The sequence below is a fragment of the Neolamprologus multifasciatus genome, chromosome 20 (genome assembly GCF_963576455.1).
Source record: "Neolamprologus multifasciatus chromosome 20, fNeoMul1.2, whole genome shotgun sequence".
Taxonomy (NCBI): domain Eukaryota; kingdom Metazoa; phylum Chordata; class Actinopteri; order Cichliformes; family Cichlidae; genus Neolamprologus; species Neolamprologus multifasciatus.
Window position 1 is genome coordinate 34112900 of NC_140458.1, and position 17896 is coordinate 34130795.

Below are 17896 nucleotides of genomic sequence, written 5' to 3' on the forward strand. Positions count from 1 at the left end.
TGGAATAAAACTGAGATTTTAAGTATTACATTTCATTTAAAACTTTCCTTTTTGCTAAAGCATATAGTTAGAGCTGGACCAGGTGACCCTGAATCCTCCCTTAGTTATGCTGCAATAGATGTAGGCTGCCGGGGGATTCCCATGATGCATTGAGTTTTTCCTTTCCAGTCACCTTTCTCACTCACTATGTATTAACAGACCTCTCTGCATTGAATCATATCTGTTATTAATCTCTGTCTCTCTTCCACAGCATGTCTTTTATCCTGTCTTCCTTCTCTCACCCCAACCAATCACAGCAGATGGCCCCGCCCCTCCCTGAGCCTGGTTCTGCCGGAGGTTTCTTCCTGTTAAAAGGGAGTTTTTCCTTCCCACTGTCGCCAAAGTGCTGCTCATAGGGGGTCATATGATTGTTGGGTTTTTCTCTGTATCTATGAAGCGCCTTGAGGCGACTTTTGTTGTGATTTGGCGCTATATAAATAAAATTGAATTGAATTGAATTTAACATTTGACAAACACACAACCAAAACTGCTGACTCAGTTCCTTCTCAGGTTTCTTAAACTAGAAATTCCACTGGTTTGCACACATGATAGAACCAATGAAGAGCCCGTGAGACAAAGGTTTGGAAATATGTGGAATTCCCCTGCTTCATGCCTTCTGCTGCAGCCTGTAATTGCTATCACTAATGAGTACTCAAGAATCCTCTCACAGACATCAAAAGAGTGGATTTTTTTTAATGATTTAAACAATTCTTGGAATAGGGGCGAAAAAAAAGCTTCTTTCCTGTGATCAAAAGCCTTGGCACGTCAAATTCAACCCGATTAGCGCAGTAACATTTCCTAATCAGCAGTAAACTCAGGGTGCAGCTCAGGCTGATGATCGTCAGCCAAATTTTTTTTTTAGCCTGAAGAAGGATAATGTCAAAGGATTGTGTTATTAAGGTCTAGAAGAAACTTTATGGCAAACACTTCAATAGTCTGGCCAAGAAAAAACAGCTCTGGATTTCCAAAGGAGAGTTTCTCCTCTGGGTATGAGTATCTCAACAAAAGCTGTTGACATACTTTGTCCTGAATAACACAAATCAGACAGACCAACATTACCATCTCCGGCGCCATCATTGCCTTAGACTGTGGCGTCTTTACCACACAGTATAAAAATGCCTTGAGGCGACCATTGTTGTGCTTTGGTGCCGTGTGATAAACCTTGAATTGAATCTCTCACCGGCATGAGAAGCAGTGCAGGTGCCTCCGTTCTTACAGTAGTCCCTGCATTGGTTGATTTCACATCTCTCGCCTATGTAGCTGGGCTGGCAGCGACACTTTGCCACCTGACGGTCGTTGAAGAAGCAGCTCCCACCGTTCTGACACTGGATATCGCACGGAACTGAGGGCGGGGCTGTGAAAGGACACGACACATTTAGTGTGTACATGTTAAGCTTGCTAGAAGGGAAGCCGCTTGTTTATGTTGTGTACATACAGAACGGTGACTGGGTGGGGCTTGGTCTCTCCGTACAGGTGCCGTTGTCTGCAACGTAGTTGTTAGGGCAGGTGCACACCGGCCCACTGGGGCTGAGGAGACACAGCCACTCACACTTCTTTCTGTCACACGGGTTAGTCACTGGTGCAGAGAGAAACATGACCATGAACAAGGTGTGTGGTGTCCGTTTTACATTAAGACTGCAGCAGACTATGTGTGAAGAAAAATCCTAAGCAATATGTTTGATACTCACTCTCTGGCTGCTTGTAACGGTGATACAGGACTATGTCTGTAGCATGGTTGATGCCTGTAGTGAGATTCTCCATAGGGCCTTTACCAAACTTGTTGACCCGGAAGACAAAGTTGTTAATATATGTGACCCCATAAATGTAGTCCTCAAAGATATCTATGCTGAATGGATGGAGCAAATCTAGAGGGGGAAAGAAGTGCAAAATACATACGGGCGGGCAAGTGTTAATGTCACATTAGCAAACTTGCATGTAGTCTGGAAAGTTGCAGAATAAACTCAACTGTTTTTGATCCCGGAGACAGCAACGACAGGGTCAGAGCCATCCAGACGGACACTGCCGATGACTGATAGTTTAGCATCTGCCCAGTAAAGGCGCTCATTGAAGTAGTCCACAGCTAAGCCTGCAGAGGCACAATTAGAGAGCCTTAATGTGGATGTTACACTATGTGGATGAATAATTATGCGTATCTGGATTCAAATAAATTCAGTCTCGGAGCAGTACGCACCTGTCGGCCACTGGATGTTCTCCTGGACGAGTGTTTGTCTTAGAGTGCCGTCCATGGCGGCCGTCTCAATTTTAGGGTGGTTGCCCCAGTCTGCCCAGTACATGGTACTAATAAAAAATCCAGAGTCAGAACCAGAGATGGGCAGCAACGCGTTACTTTACTCGTTACTTGAAAAAAGTAATCGGATTACAGTAAGGGATTACTATTGCAAAAACAGTAATTAGATTACCGTTACTTTCCCGTAGGAACGCTGCGTTACTGCGTTACTAAAACCGTGATTTTTTGCAAGAATGTCTCATGACAGTGACGTAAGCGAGTGCCACGTTCGTGACAACAGCTGTGTGCAGATCAACAATGGATCATATAGCGAGTGCAGAGAGAGTATGAGCGTGCAGCGTTTAAAGCGTGGAAGTACTGACCTTACTTTGAGTTTGATTCCATAAAAAGTGACAAAAACATTAGTGTCCGTTGTGCGTGGGAAGAAAACTTCTTTTTACAGCGAAAAAAACCCTAAACTTCCGAGCAAGCACCGAGTAGCTACGACGTAATGGGAAACTCACAGAGAAACTCGCGGATTCTTCCACTGACCGCTGCACACCTGCACCAGGGTAAACCTCCGCCTACCCCACACTCCTGCTTTACAGGTGAAAATAGAGCAACAGGACCGCTAGTCTTTGACTTTATTTATTTTCTGCTGTGTTTTACTTGCATCTATTTGAAAGACTGAGTGTAAACACAAAAACTATTTTATTTTATGTGCTGGAATGTGCAGAAAATAGGTTTAAATATTAAACTAATTTCTTCCAGTCAGAGAATGTTGCAGATAATTAAATTTTTGCTTGATGCATAAAGTTAAAAGATTAAAACTAATAAAACAAGTTTTAAAAAGAAACTTTTCCATTTGATTACATTTTGTATGATGATTATGGAGAAAAAGTAGAATTGGGCTAAAAGATCTATCACTTTATCACCTATTCAGGTTGTAAATCGTGTTTTTAAAAAGTAACTAAGTAACTAAGTAACTAATTACTTTTGAAAATAAGTAATCAGTAAAGTAACGGGATTACTTTTTTTGGAAAGTAATCAGTAATTAGTTACTGATTACTTTTTTCAAGTAACTTGACCAACACTGGTCAGAACACATATGTGCAAAAGATAAGACAACAGAAAAAAACAGAATGATCCAGTTACCCTCTCTGTGGATTCACTACAATGGCGTAAGGCTCGTCTATCATGCCGTAGACGAGGGTCTTGGAATGCTGGCCTGACAACTGAGCCACTTCAATTACATCTCGGCCGGAGTCAGTCCAGTACAGGTTACCAGCCACCCAGTCCACAGCAATACCACGGGGCATCTTCAGGTCTTTGATCTGGATAAAAGCACAAAGTTGAGGTGTTTGAATGATGGCGTGCATAGCACATTGGTGCTCTAGAGATTTTGCATTATTTGAGCGGCATTACCTGCAGGTTGTTGATGCTAGAAGATGACGATGAGGATGATCCTGGAAGCTCGTAGGAGGAGATGCGCCCCGTGTGCCAGTTGGTCCAGAAGATGCGGTTGGTCTTGACGTGCAGGTCCATCGCATCAATGCGCACACTGGCATCGCCCTGGAAGGTCTGCTCATAGCGCCAGTTGGGCATGCCGGGGTCGAGGCTTCGGATTTCATTGTCGTCAGCGATGTATAGAATCTGCCGACTGCTGTTCATGTCTGGAAGGAAAGAGAGAGAAACCGTTGCAGTGACGCTCACCTTGAAGTGAACAATTATTACAAGACTTGAGGGGAAAAAATTTATAAAATAAGCAGCTCATTTACTGTCAGCCTTGCAGGTGTCGTTTATCCTGGTGAAGTACTTGTGGCAGCTGCATTTGTAGGAGCCTTTGGTGTTATTGCAGATGTGGGAACAGACTCCAAACTGCAGACACTCGTTCTTATCTTAAAAATATGAGACCCAAAAGAAAAAGAAAGTCACATGAAATGTAAAAATATTGCGCCGCTCTTAGCCTCCACATTGAGGGTTAAGAGCTGTCATGATGCACTTTGTGCGTGCGTACCTCCACAGGTGTGGTGTCCTATCTTTTGGAAGCCTGGTTTGCAGGAGCAGAAGGAGTCTGTGCCATTGGTGACACAGTGCGCCTCATCTCCATCACCACACTGAGTTGTGTTACTCCGACAGTCGTTTAGCTTTGTGTCTATAGGACAAAAACACAAGTGAAAGATAAGCCTGTGGATTTAAAGGGTAAAACTTTCAGACCTTAGGTCCATGGTCAGTTATGCAGGTGAGTGAAGATCTACCCGTTTTGCAGTTGATCTCATCAGAGCCATAGTCTTCGCAATCATTAAAGAAGTTGCAGCGCATATTGGAGCTGATGCATCTGCCATTGGAGCACAAGAACTCGTCTTTCTCACACGTGGGAACAGATGGAGCCTCTGTTGACAAAAACGCAGACATAAGTCAGCATCTCCTCAGTCAAAGAGGAGATTTTATAACCAGAACAACTTCCTAACTCACGGCAGTTCAGTTCATCGCTGTTGTCTCCACAATTATTAACGCCGTCACACCTCCTTGACACTTGCAGACACACGCGGTCGTTTTGGCAGCGGAACGCTCTTGTCGGCGGACACTGGAACTTCCCTAAGAGTTGAACGGAAAGAGAAGGGAAGAGGAAAGACAAATAGGTGAGAAGGAAAAGAATGCAATAGGAATTCAACATGATTTTGATCAGCAAGACGGCAAAACTCACTGCATTCTTCGGGTTTCTCATCAGAGTTGTCCCCACAGTCGTCCTCTCCGTCACACTTCCAGGCGAGGGGCTTGCACAGCGTGTTGTTACACTGGAACTCATCCAGAGGGCAGTGACGGCCAGCTGCAGGAAGTAACTGATTTTTACTACCGGCGTGTGCTCGTGTAAAACCTGATACAAGCTCGTTTGTTGGGAGTCAGCTTTAAGGCATCTGGGAGCTACTTTTCTCTTAAAAATGACACGCCCACAGAAATATGCTTACCAGCACTGCCACAGTTTTCCTCATCGCTGCCGTCCATGCAGTCGGGATCAGCATCGCACCGCCAGCGGATCGGAATACAGTGTCCATTCTTACATGAGAACTGGTCCTGGTCACACTTCAGATCACAGCCGTGCTAAAGAAACATCACAGTCCATCGTAAACACAGACATAACAGGAAGTGCAAAAAGGATTTTTTTTCTTTTCCAAACAATTTCAACAGATCCAACCTCGTCAGATCCGTCCGCACAGTCGTGGTCTCCATCGCACTTCCACCTCCCAGCAATGCAACGGCCGTTGGTGCAGGCAAACTCGCTTTCTGAACACTGTCGAGGCACTACAGAGGAACACAAGGCTTGTGTCACTGACAACATGAGCACAGTTGTGGCGAGCTACGGCCGTTTTACCCTTCAGCACAAGACAAAGAGCGTAACAATTACATGAGGATGACTATAGACACTAATGTGAGAGAGTGAAAGGAGCTGTTTTATTACAATGTAACTGGTTTTTATAACTGTTGTTTTTCTGTGGTTATATTTGCTGCGATAGCCAATTAGCACTGACGATGAAGTCTGTGCAGAGCTCAGCTTGCAGACTCTCACAGGTCAGAGGGACGGTGGATGAAGACACTATTTAATAACAGATACAGAGAGGTGCTCAAAATGGGAGTGGTTCTCTTATGGAGATGAAGCAACTTACCTCTGGCTCATGCCAACAGGACAGTATGAAATGAAACAAATAATCAGATGAGAAATGGGCAATGAATTAGCACCAAACAAACGCTGTAGCAGTTAAGAGTTAAAAGGTGCAAAGTGACTGTTACTAGTGAAACAGACACGGGCATGAGTGTAAATGACAGTGGACAAGGTCGAATGACATATGGAGGGACTGTTTCCGAGCTCAGAGCGATACTTACTGCAGTTGTCTTCATCAGAGTTGTCCCCGCAGTCATTGTCATAGTCGCACTGCCAGCGGCCCGGCACACAGCGGTTGTTCTTACATCTGAACTGGTATGGCTCACACGTCCTCTCAGCTGTCCAACACGCAAAATTATTATTGCCAATGAAATCAAAAACAGATTTTTACTTAAAAAAGAAAACAATATTTACCACACTCCTCTTTCGGTTCATCTGACGCATCGCCGCAGTCATCCTCGCCGTCACACTTCCAGCGAGCGGGAATGCAGCGGCCAGAGTCTTTGCATCGGAACTCGTCCACACCACAGGTCATCTGGGCTGCAAAGGGAAACATATGGGGGGCAGTTACACTTAAAGCTAATTAGGATGACTCAGAATAAACAGCGTGCAGAGTAAAGTGCGAGTCCTACTGCAGTTGGCAGGCTCGTCTGATCCGTCCACACAATCGTTGTCACGGTCGCACACCCAGACACGAGGTATGCAGCGTTTGGTGATGGCACACTGGAACTGGGTGGGTGCACATGTGACTTCAGCTGTGGGGTGGAGATGGGGGGGATAACAGGTTTGCAGTAAGTGTGGAGTAAAAGAGAGAGAAGAAGGGGAAAAACCCTGAAAACGTAGGTTTACTCACGGCAGTCCTTCTCATCCTCGCCTTCTCCACAGTTGACCTGGCCGTTACAGCGGAAGATGCCTGGAATGCAGCGGCTGGGGTGGGAACATTTGAACTGGCTGGGCAGGCAAACATGAATGTCTGCGGTGAGATAAGAAAGAGATTAAAAATGGATGAGCAGATAACATTAAAGTAGTTTTTTCCAGTTTATTTGCTGTTAAATTCTGAAGGCTCTTGTGAAATCTTCAAATAAAGCAATTTTTGTACATAAATGAACATGTATTACAAAAAACCAGGCACATACCACAGTTGGCCTCGTCTGAATTGTCCTGGCAGTCGTTGTCTCCATCACAGATGTATGCAGGGTTGGTGCAGATGCCTGTGCCACACTGAAACTGCCCTGGTCTGCAATTGAATTCGGCTGTCGTGGAAGAAGAAGAAGAAGTCACACGGTGTTTCAAGATCACCGACAAACATTTCACTGTTGAATTGTGGGCTGAGGTAAGATCAAAAGGTATAGCATGCACAAAGCGTGCTAGATGCCTGTCTTACTCCATCACGTCCTAATTATCTTCTTCAAACACTTACGGCAGTTGTCTGGCTCGTCTGAACGATCTCCACAGTCATCTTCTGTGTCACATTTCCACCAGAAAGGAATGCATTTGTCATTCTTGCACACAAACTGCAACAGGAAGAGAAGTGAATCAAAGTGATGATAGGGCATTATATCAGGGCTTCACTGGCTCATTTGTCGTTGACAAAAGCGTAAGCTAGGTATTGTGTCACCGGGCAGCCAGCCAACTGTCAATAAGCAATGACCAGGCATGAGGAGTTTATCAAATAGGCCACAGCGGGGAACTCGGATATAGTTATCAATGGGCCATTTTTCCATTAGTGATGTTTACATCATCACCTGGCTGGCTGTGCAGTTGGACATGCAAGTGCGCTGATCGTTTGCCAGATAGAAGTTGGTGGGACAGGCACACTTATAACCTCCACCAGGAGAAAGGAGGCAGAGATTACTGCAGCCACCGTTGTTTATCTGGCACGGGTGGTTGAGCACTGGAAAAGATAAAAGAGGGAAAATGTTTTCACCACATGGTTCACCCCAAACCCTTAGGCTTTAGATCTGAATGTAGGGAATATATTTGAATATACTGAAAATAAGTTATTACACCACAGACAGAAACTACATCAATACTGAAATGTTGCTTAACAGCAGTAAATACCAACAGTTTGCGCACTAAGACTGTAAACTTGTTCAAAAGACCACATTTACTCCTCCTACCCGGAGGTTGGCGGTAAGGATGGTAAATGTGGATGTCCATGGGTCGGTGCAGGGTGCTGATCAGGGTCGTCTTGTTGGTACCCAGAGTCTTATGAGCTCTGTTGATGGACTTTGTTTCCCAGTCGGTCCAGTAGATGTATTCTTCAAACAGTGTCATGGCAAATATGTGAGGGATGTCTTGGCTGAGAACTGTGAGGATACACGAGAATAAACAAATCACACTCTATATTTGAAGACAAATCATTCTGGATGTTTCCTACTGCAGCCTTCAGGAGGCTGATTGGAGGAGATGCCTTAAAACAACATATAATACAGTCACCAAATAAAAATACATGTGAATATGTCAACATATTCAGAATTTGAAGCTCTTGCTGCTCCCGTGTTGCTGTTTTGCAAAGAGAAACCTTTAATAAAATCCTGCAGTGTTAATGGCAAACTGAGGCAGGGTGGGGCGCGGACACGCACCATATCTCTGTGTTATATAATAGGCTCTACACCTCATTAGGTTTTACACTATTAACCACTTTTCCTGCTCTTGTATAATACGTTTTATGCTCACTCTCAGTATTTGTGTGTTATGGAAGCACACCATAGCAATGCATCACACACTGACAAATTTGCAAATGCTGTGTGTGTGGCACAAGTTCAAAATACCTCGACAGCGAGCGACCATAGCTTCAGCGCTGACTTTAAAGAATAACGCACCTTAAACGACTGACGTTGTGATGTAACAGCGGTTTTTATAGCATCGAGTTGAGCTGAGGTATTGGTGAGATTAACATTAATTGCCCTTTGATCCATTCTTATCTCAATTCAAACAGTCTTGTTGCACAAAGACACACAGAGGCACTCTGGTGTTTTATGGCATATGTGTATCCTGGGTTGGGTGAATAATAATTTATAGGACGCATTAAATCGAGAGCACTGAGCTGAAAGAAGTCAGTGACATTTTATGATGACTTCTCAATGCCAAAAAGCTTCAATTCATCTTGATAGATCAAAAATGTTCATGAAGCACGACACTCTGCTGAAGTCTATTCTCTAAGTTGTAAACTATCCCATAATTTAATGTATATGCCTAAACAAAGAAAAAAGGATTCTATCCCTATGCTTTCTATAAGTTTTGAGCACAACTTATAAAATGTGGGAAGTATCAATGCAGATGACCAATCACTCCAGAATTCCTGCATGCTAAGCCGCTTAACAATTCCAGCTATTGTAGTACATGTACTAAACAACTGAGCACTATGCAGATATCGCACGCGCTCAGAGGCCTCGCCTACCAGAACAATCTGTCCTATTCACAGTTTGTGTCTTCTGGACTTGAGTTGCAGGACTCCAGAATAGCAGACAGCCATGCAACCTGCCTGCTCATGCCTGGTGTCTCTCAAATGTGTGTGTGTGTACGGAAGAAAGTCACTCAGATTTCAACACCATGTGAACCTGCAAAATTTACTCACAGGAAAACCTAACTATCATGTTATCCTGTTAAATGAGTTATGATCTATAAACCACTTAAAGCTCCTCGGCTCCCTGACACATTTATCTAAAAGATTAAATCAATTCATGGACAGAAACGTTGACACTTAATAGCACGCTGCTGCCTTTTACTGAGAGGTTTTACATAATTAGTCTTTGACAAAAAAAAGTCACTGAAGACGAGAGTATTTTGAATCTCACATGCTGTACTTTCCAAAAGTCTTGAAACAACCCGTATTTCTTTGAGGGAAAACTGGAAATAAGTGCTGTGATTTATTGAAACATGCAAACACGCCTGGAAACATAGTGCATGAGTCAAAAATTGAGTTTGTATATTTACTTTCAAGACAACTCTGAAAAATTACAAGAAGCAAAGTACAAAGAAATGACGAGTGGGTTCAGAGCCGGTGTTTCTTCAGACAACAATCAAAAACAAACAATTGAAATCTCATAACTTTAGAAGATATGGCACCACCAGTCAAACAGTTTAAAAAAGTGAATGTGTTTACTGGTCTGTTTACCTGTGTGTCTGTTCCTGCCATCCAGGCTGGCAAACTCAATGTAGTCCTCCCTGGCATCAGCCCAGTAGATACGGTCATTGATGAAGTCTAGGGTTAATCCATTGGGCCAGGTGATCTTATCCTCTATGATGACACTTCTGTTAGTGCCATCCATCCCAATTCTCCCAATGTGAGGGCTGTCACCCCAGTCAGACCAGTAAAGATAACTAAGATTGGAGAAAGACAATCTTGAAATTACAGTTGTACATTCAAATCTAAATCAACTTAAGATGAAAAATAATTATACATTTAAGTTATATAAACAGTGAGTGTAGCTGGTGATGATCTGCAGTGTAACTTCTCACCCATAGCGTACATCCAAAGCCACTGCACGAGGTTCCCTCAGGCCACTGTTGACCAGCACCGTTCGGTAAGCCCCGTTAAGTTTTGACACCTCAATGGTGTCTCGGCCTTTGTCGCACCAGTACAAGTTTCCACCGACCCAGTCTACCGCCAAGCCATCAGGATTACTCAGAGAGGTTCGGTGCAAAACCTGCCAGGTTTATCAATCGATAAGTAAGATGATGATGATGTAGTTCCCAATCAGAGACTCACGGGTTCGCTGCATCAATAATCCAGCGTTCCACGATAAACATTGCTCGACTATTAAATCGAATTGAAAGGATTTCAGATGTTCTCGCTCACCTCCATGCTGCTGCCGTTCATATGCATGCGTCGAATCATGCTGCCCTGAGTGGTCACATCTGTCCAGTAGATCATCTGCTCTGCATAGTGGAAGTCCAGTGCTACTGCATTATTAAGACCCTGAGGGGGAAAAAGGAATGAGCGATATTAAAAATTAATCTAGAGAAGAAAAACACTGAATGTTTCTTTAAACTGTCATCTGTGTGTCTTACCTGCTTTATTAGAGTGTAGTTGGTGCCATCCAGGTTCAGTTTTCTTAGGTAGTACCGATTGGCAAAGATCAAGTAGGGCTCCTCATCTACACGCATATATCACATAGAAAACATACTTTACTGCTTTAGGCGTACATTTGCTGTGAAGACGCACTGAAACTCACGTATGTGTGCCTTACCCGATGTGGACTTGCAAACAGTGGGGTCATTGGGGCTGAGCTCAAAGCCGTCGACGCAGAGACAGTGGAAGCTGCCGTGTGTGTTGATGCAGCGTTGGGAACAGGGGTAGGTGGTTGTGCACTCATCTATATCCACACATGTCTTCCCATCACGCTTCAGCTGGAAACCAGGATGACACCTGCACTGGAGGTGCCAAAAGCACAGGAGATGTGTCAAAATCTCACAGCCTACGGATCTGGCCGCTTCTCACCTTTAGCCTGGACCGGTTACAAAGGCGTGCCAGTGTGTCTCAATCAGCTCTCAATCGGCCACAGACACGTGCGCTTTACCTTTCACCAAAAGCTTTATTTCTGCTCACTTTCTGAAAACGAAATCCAGCTGCTGCTGTCAAAAGTGCTGCGTAGATAGCTGCAAATCTCATTTGCAAAGTCGTCTTCCAACAGAGTACGGGGGAAAAGGATAAGCTGACATCTAATATGCGTTTAAAATAAATATGGCATGAACATCATGGCAGCATAAGGAACGGTTAGAACACGTTAGGGCTGCCACAAACGATTATTTTGATAGTTGACTAGTCACCGATTATTTTTGCGATTAGTTGACTAATCAGATAATCATCCATTGAACATAAAGTACAGCTTATTGCACCAGCAGCATCTGCTCTTATATAACTATCATTAGCTTACAGCTTTAAGTGTTTAAGGTATGTGCTAACTAAAAATAAAGACAAGATGATAGTTTATTAAATTTTAATGAAGTTTGCAGATTGTTTCAGTTGTCTGCTTGACGTTTATTCAGTTGTGTAAAAACTATAACTTTAATCTCAGTCAAACCGATTTACTCAGGAACAAATAAAATACTGAAAAAAGCCAAACAATAACATTTTTAAGTTATCTAAGTGACTTATATATCATGTTTAACCTGAGTAGCGAAAGACAGCGGTGGGTTCGAAAATGATTCCGGAGTCCGGTGTTCTCACGGCTCTAGTGAGCCTAGCCCCCGGCTAGCTATCCAGCTAGTGGGTAACAGACATCTCCAAAAACGTCTGAGCGCTTTTGAAAATATGTGGCGTCTTGATAAACTGAGCAGATGTTTAAAGTTTACACAGCTACATTCCCGCCTGAAAATATGTTAAACGTTTATTTTGTGACCCAGAAAGAATAATAAGAGTAACTTTAAAACTAACTAGCTGCCGCCATTGTTGAAAACGGAGCAGGGCTGCGCTATGAATTCTGGGACACAGTTTCTTCTTCTTCTTCGGCATTTAACGGCAGCTGGCATCCTTGTACATGCAGTGCTGCCATCTTCTGTTTCAGTCCGTTATTACACTCTTAAATCCTACTACTTATTCCTGCGTCTTTTGGGATCTTACAAAGCTTCAAACGACGCGTCGACTATTAAATCAGTCGTCGACGATTTTGATAGTCAACGTAATCATGACTAGTCGACTAATCGTGGCAGCCCTAGAACACGTATTCATTACTAGTCGGAATCGTTGTAACTGTCACTTCCAATAAACACATCTATGTTTCGAAAGAACACACACACATATTCTGCTCTGCCATCCAGAATACACACAGAGGAAGCCACATTTGTGAAAGTCTCTGATGGCAAAGTTTCAATATATACAATTAAGTTTTGTGCAATCATAATTAGTCAGTTTGCAATACTTCTGAAATCCCGACCAGAGCAAAATGGATTCTTGACGTGAACAAAATCGTATCATTTTCAAATGAAGCTCTGACCACAACCTCGCCACCTCAGACACAGGAGTTCACGCAGAGTTCAACCTGTTCCAGGACTGGCCTCCTACTTTCAAGGACGAGGCAAAACATGTTTTCGTCTCGCATAACTGCGTGCCTGAAGTGAGTGGATCCCAACCTTTTAAAATCAGCTCCTCGTTGACTCATCGTTACTGGCATATACATTGTTTTTCCTGTGTTGACTCCTTGAATTTTAGTAAAACTTTTTGGCCCAATGAAGCCTGTGCAATAATTTCATTAGTCATGATATTTGTTTTTGACATAAAACAATGAATTAGTTACCTTGAAGCCGATCTTGAGGTCATCACAGAGCTGCGTGCAGCCGCTCAGCTTGCTGTTGAGACACTCGTTGATAAAGCAGTTGAGTTCATCGGAGCCATCGCCACAGTCGTCGTTGCGGTCGCACAGCAGTGTCTCATTCAAGCATTTTTTATTGTGGCACATGAAAGCTGAGTCATTGCACGTCCTCTCTGAAATCATAGACAAATAGCAGCTTATATCAGGGCGTGAAGCGGGATGTGGCTACGTCTTTACGAGGAGGAAATGTAACATATGATTCACACCTTATTATGCTGGCAGAGAAATAAAAGATGTAGCGAAAGAGAGGAAATGAATACCAGAGTCTGTGCAGCGAGGGTTCTTGGGAGCTTCGTCGGAACGATCCTGACAGTCGAACTCTCCGTCGCACTCCCACTTCTTCTGGTTAAGGCAGCGGCCATTGGCGCAGCGGAACTCGTCGGGACCGCACGGCGGATATTCTACATCAAAACGCATTCGTTATTAATCTCGATTTCAGTTGGCGGTTTAGCAAAAAACAACATTCATTTTCAAGCGAAAGGCTAAATAAGCTTCCAGGATTGAACTCACCACATTCGAGGGATTCGTCCGACTTATCGACACAATCAAAGTCGTGATCGCACACAAAGTGCTTGGGGATACACTGCCTGTTCTGGCACATGAACTCGTTTTCAGGATCACACGTGTTGTTGGTGTACACTGGAAGCAGATGGAAACATTTGTTTTTAATGCACGGGGAACTGCATCGCTTCTCTGCACTTTTTCTTGTGTCACTCACTGCAGCCGGCCTTCACACTCTCATCCGCTCCATCAGGACAGTCATTGTCTCCATCGCACTTCCAGCGCTGCGGCACACACATATGGGAGCCCGGACACTGGAAAGCCTCGGGACTGCAGGTTTTGGATTCTGTAACGACATCGTGTAAAAGTCATACGCGGACAGGACGTCATGGAGTTTAAGGTCTCCTTTAAATGTGAGAAGAGAAGTAGCGAGCAAAATGTCGCGTACTGCATTTCTGGTCCTCATCAGAACCATCGCCGCAGTCGTCGGAGCCGTCGCACACCCAGTGGCTGGAAATGCAGCGATGGTTCCCGCATTCAAACTGGGTGGATGTACAAAACTTGTCTGCAAGAGAGGGTGGGGAGCATTTTACAGTCATTATTACAGTTAAGCTGTGTTTTTCCATCTGCAGTGGGAAGCCCAAAGAAAAACAGTCTGGCTTTCTTTTCTTTTTGGTATGATTTGTGTGTTTTTAAGATAAAGATAAGGGTATTAGAGGACAACTTCGCAGAAGACTGACCACAGTGTGTCTCATCAGCCCCGTTCTCACAGTCATTCTCTTTATCGCAGGTCCAACTCATAGGAATGCAGCGACCGCTGGGGCAAGCAAAGAAGTTGACTGGACATTTAAGCTTCCTCTTATCTGCAACACAACAGAGAAAAAAAGAAAACAAAACATAATCAAGAAGCTCTGGTAGGTTCAGGAAAGCTGAATGTCTTTTGGTAGTGAAAGATAACGCTTACCTGGACAGTTTCTTTCATCAGAAAAGTCACCGCAGTCATTGTTGCCGTCGCACACCCACGAGGGCAGATAACACAGAGTGGTTTTCTCACAGCTTTGGAAAGAGGCTCCTTTAACTCCGAGCCGGAAAAAACGGGAGCAATCGGTGGGTTCTGAGAAAAAACAAGAACAAGTTTCAGGAGCTGCCCTTTAAATTCTGCAAAATAAATCTTAGACCGTTTCACACGAATTGCACTGAAGTGTCAAGTCTATATTAATATACTGATTAAGAAGTGCACTTGTGAAAAAGAAGAAGAAATATTGTTGAAAATCGCAGCAGTTACATACGGCAGTTCATTTCATCGCTTGCATCCTCGCAGTTGACCACCTGGTCGCAGCGGCTGTAGTTGGAGATGCAGCTTCCATCTTTGCACTGGAACTCTCCGGCTTTGCAAAGTGTCACTGCGAGCACATGCAGCAGTTTCACAAATGACAAATGGAGAGAAAACACATCCTCAAAACCACACGCAAACTCTCCGTTAAGCACATTTTATAATTTCCTTAAACATGCAGGCAGAACAGAGGTGTCGTGAAAAATGTCGACACTATTCAAACTATGAGAATGTTCAGACTGTTATCCTTTGTGCAGCTGCTACTTTGGAAACAAACCACTTACTGTTGCAGGGCAGTTCATCTGAATGATCACCACAGTCATCTGTGCCATCGCACCAGAAGTGGTGACCAATGCAGCGGCCGTTCATGCAGCGCCTGTAGCCTTTCTTACAGAGTCGATTGGCTGTGAAGGAGGACCAGCTGATTTAGCTCAGGCACAGAGGTTTTTTTTTTAAAACATCTCTTGCAGCGAATTATTCATTAAATGAAATTCACCACCTAACTTCTCTGTAAAAACTCACCACAATAGGACTGCTTCTCATCAGACTTGTCCTTGCAGTGGGCCATGCCGTCACAGGTCAGACTGTAGTTGATGCAATCACCATTCCCGCACTCAAAGCCATCGACACTTCCGCACGATACGTTCAGGGCTGGTGAGGGAGAAACGTTTGCATTCAGAAACATGTATCCATTCTGACGAAGACGGCGACGTTATGAACTTTAATTCTTCCTCTTTCTTACGAGAACAGGTGTTGTCTTCGAGGAGTTGCCGGTCTCCGCGGCAGCTGCAGTTGACCCGGCCGTCGGACGTAGGCAGACACAGGTCCTGGCAACCTCCGTTGTTTGTTCGGCAAGGAGAAAATTCACCTGAGGAATTTTTTGAGAAGCTCTTTAAACTGCACGTCGAATGACTGACAAGCAGGCTGACATTAAATTTCTTGCAGTTATGAATAGGGATGCACCGATACCGATACTGGTATCGGGTATCGGGGCCGATACTGTAAAATGTGCGTGTACTCATACTCGTAAAAGTTAACAGATACCAACTTATTTCATTAATCAGAGGGTGGCTTGTCATTTCTGTTGTAGTTTTTTAGATTGGCCACTAGGGGGCCAATTATTATTTTATTTATTATTTATTTAATAATAATTATTTTGTTTGTTTGTTTACAATATGGACACTCTGCAATAATTTAAAAGTTTATTTTATTCGCAAACCTAATTTGTATTTATTTTATTCCAAACAGAAGTGTTTATTTATTATTCTGAAAGCTCGAGACAGTGCCAATAGTTCAGTGATATTTTGTAAAATTACAATGTGGAGACTCTGCAATAATTTAACAGAAGTGCTGATTTTTCACTTGAAATTTTTTTGTGGTCATTTTTATTAAGATTTTATTTTTTATCGACAGGGAATATAATAAAACCTGTCTTCCAGTTCATTGTATTTGTGTGTGTGTGTGTGTGTGTGTGTGTGTGTGTGTGTGTGTGTGTGTGTGTGGAAGAAGTATCGTTTTTTTGTACTCGGTATCGGCAAGTACTCAGATCCAAGTATCGTATCGTATCGGTTTTGGAAAAATTGGTATCGCTGCATCCCTAGTTATGAACATTTGCATGAACTCTCTGGCTTGGCAATATTTAAAAGCCTGTGGAAGTTGGGTTTTTATTATAGCTCTGTATACCTCCACTTACAGCTAAGTGTTAGCAGCCTGGCAACGTGTGCACATGCAGGTGTAATGCAGACAGTAAACATGACACCTGCCACAGTCATACACTAAACAAACTACAGCTGAATTTCATTCGTTTTGCAGTTATATAAACATAAATCAAATTACTGGGCAAATTAAAATGTTGACCTGATGGCAATGCCGGGTTAGGGGCCAAATCGCAGCACCGGTGATACTCACAGCTGTTGGTGTCATTAGCTACAGCTACGATGCCCATTGGTTGCTGAGGGATGTCAGCACGCAGCACTTTCATGTCTCCTCCCGTGTACTTGTCGGCTCTGAGCACAGCCCTCCTCACCCAGTCAGTCCAGAAGATGTAATCTCCGTACACAGCGAGACCGAACGGATGGACCGGCTCGTTTTTCAGCAGCACCTGAGGCATAAAAATCAGCAGGTGTAATTCCACAAACACGAGGCGCAACAACAAACAAACAAAAAGGAAAGCGCCGCCTTACGTAACGGTTGCTTCCATCGTATTCACAGCGTTCGATCTTGTCCAGCGTGGCGTCAGAGAAGTAGAGCTTCTCGGCGCGGTGATCTATGGCCAGGCCGTTGGGAGTTTTAATGTCGCTGCCGATGATCACGATCACGTTGGCTCCGTTCAAAGAGGCCCTCATAATGCTCGGAGACAGCTCGTTCCAGTTCGTCCAGAACATGAGACTACAGTGGGAACAAACAGGAAACAAGAGTTAAGAGCAGTGAGAGCTCCCGAAAGAAAGTTACACTTGACTGAGCCAAAAATAAATCCAGTGCTTAAGAGGAAAAGAATAATTGTATTGGATCTGGGCCCTGATTTAGTGCAGAGCAGCACATTTCAATATTAACGACTCACTCTTGACACTCGTCCAACACAAAGGCTCGAGGGTGGTCTTCCCCAGACATGGTGACTACGGTGTTGCGGTTGTAGGCCACAGAACGGCTCTGGTCCACGGTGTGGCGAGTGATGGTGGACGTCGTATAACTGGTCCAGTAGAGTGTGTCCCAGCCACGATGGTACGCCAGGCCCTCAACTGACCCAACATCTGTGATGGGGAACATAATATATGATTTTTCAGATTTTTTCGGGCCAACACTTTAAGTAAAAGGCTTTA

At 43.9% G+C, this 17896-nt stretch overlaps 1 protein-coding gene across 2 annotated transcripts in view; it reads right to left on the bottom strand.

The window, feature by feature from the left end:
* LOC146495417 (low-density lipoprotein receptor-related protein 1-like) overlaps positions 1 to 17896 on the bottom strand; it is an 85906-nt gene that overhangs the window by 5719 nt on the left and 62291 nt on the right. For both annotated transcript variants that reach the window (XM_085144678.1, XM_085144677.1), the window contains exons 42-82: positions 17638 to 17827; positions 17261 to 17465; positions 16986 to 17178; positions 15820 to 15945; positions 15600 to 15728; positions 15362 to 15481; positions 15034 to 15147; positions 14709 to 14858; positions 14485 to 14607; positions 14193 to 14309; positions 13962 to 14090; positions 13754 to 13882; positions 13504 to 13644; positions 13169 to 13356; positions 11123 to 11306; positions 10944 to 11029; positions 10732 to 10851; positions 10392 to 10579; positions 10048 to 10253; positions 8048 to 8236; positions 7673 to 7821; positions 7348 to 7441; positions 7064 to 7180; positions 6781 to 6900; positions 6560 to 6682; positions 6342 to 6467; positions 6149 to 6265; positions 5463 to 5569; positions 5236 to 5368; positions 4974 to 5096; positions 4742 to 4864; positions 4525 to 4659; positions 4284 to 4421; positions 4045 to 4164; positions 3692 to 3939; positions 3422 to 3600; positions 2231 to 2337; positions 2006 to 2125; positions 1728 to 1904; positions 1475 to 1615; positions 1220 to 1393 (exon numbers count right to left, since the gene is read on the bottom strand). In XM_085144678.1, coding sequence (XP_085000804.1) covers positions 1220 to 1393; positions 1475 to 1615; positions 1728 to 1904; positions 2006 to 2125; positions 2231 to 2337; positions 3422 to 3600; positions 3692 to 3939; positions 4045 to 4164; positions 4284 to 4421; positions 4525 to 4659; positions 4742 to 4864; positions 4974 to 5096; positions 5236 to 5368; positions 5463 to 5569; positions 6149 to 6265; positions 6342 to 6467; positions 6560 to 6682; positions 6781 to 6900; positions 7064 to 7180; positions 7348 to 7441; positions 7673 to 7821; positions 8048 to 8236; positions 10048 to 10253; positions 10392 to 10579; positions 10732 to 10851; positions 10944 to 11029; positions 11123 to 11306; positions 13169 to 13356; positions 13504 to 13644; positions 13754 to 13882; positions 13962 to 14090; positions 14193 to 14309; positions 14485 to 14607; positions 14709 to 14858; positions 15034 to 15147; positions 15362 to 15481; positions 15600 to 15728; positions 15820 to 15945; positions 16986 to 17178; positions 17261 to 17465; positions 17638 to 17827 — 5898 coding nt within the window. The remainder of the gene's footprint in view (positions 1 to 1219; positions 1394 to 1474; positions 1616 to 1727; positions 1905 to 2005; positions 2126 to 2230; positions 2338 to 3421; positions 3601 to 3691; positions 3940 to 4044; positions 4165 to 4283; positions 4422 to 4524; positions 4660 to 4741; positions 4865 to 4973; positions 5097 to 5235; positions 5369 to 5462; positions 5570 to 6148; positions 6266 to 6341; positions 6468 to 6559; positions 6683 to 6780; positions 6901 to 7063; positions 7181 to 7347; positions 7442 to 7672; positions 7822 to 8047; positions 8237 to 10047; positions 10254 to 10391; positions 10580 to 10731; positions 10852 to 10943; positions 11030 to 11122; positions 11307 to 13168; positions 13357 to 13503; positions 13645 to 13753; positions 13883 to 13961; positions 14091 to 14192; positions 14310 to 14484; positions 14608 to 14708; positions 14859 to 15033; positions 15148 to 15361; positions 15482 to 15599; positions 15729 to 15819; positions 15946 to 16985; positions 17179 to 17260; positions 17466 to 17637; positions 17828 to 17896) is intronic.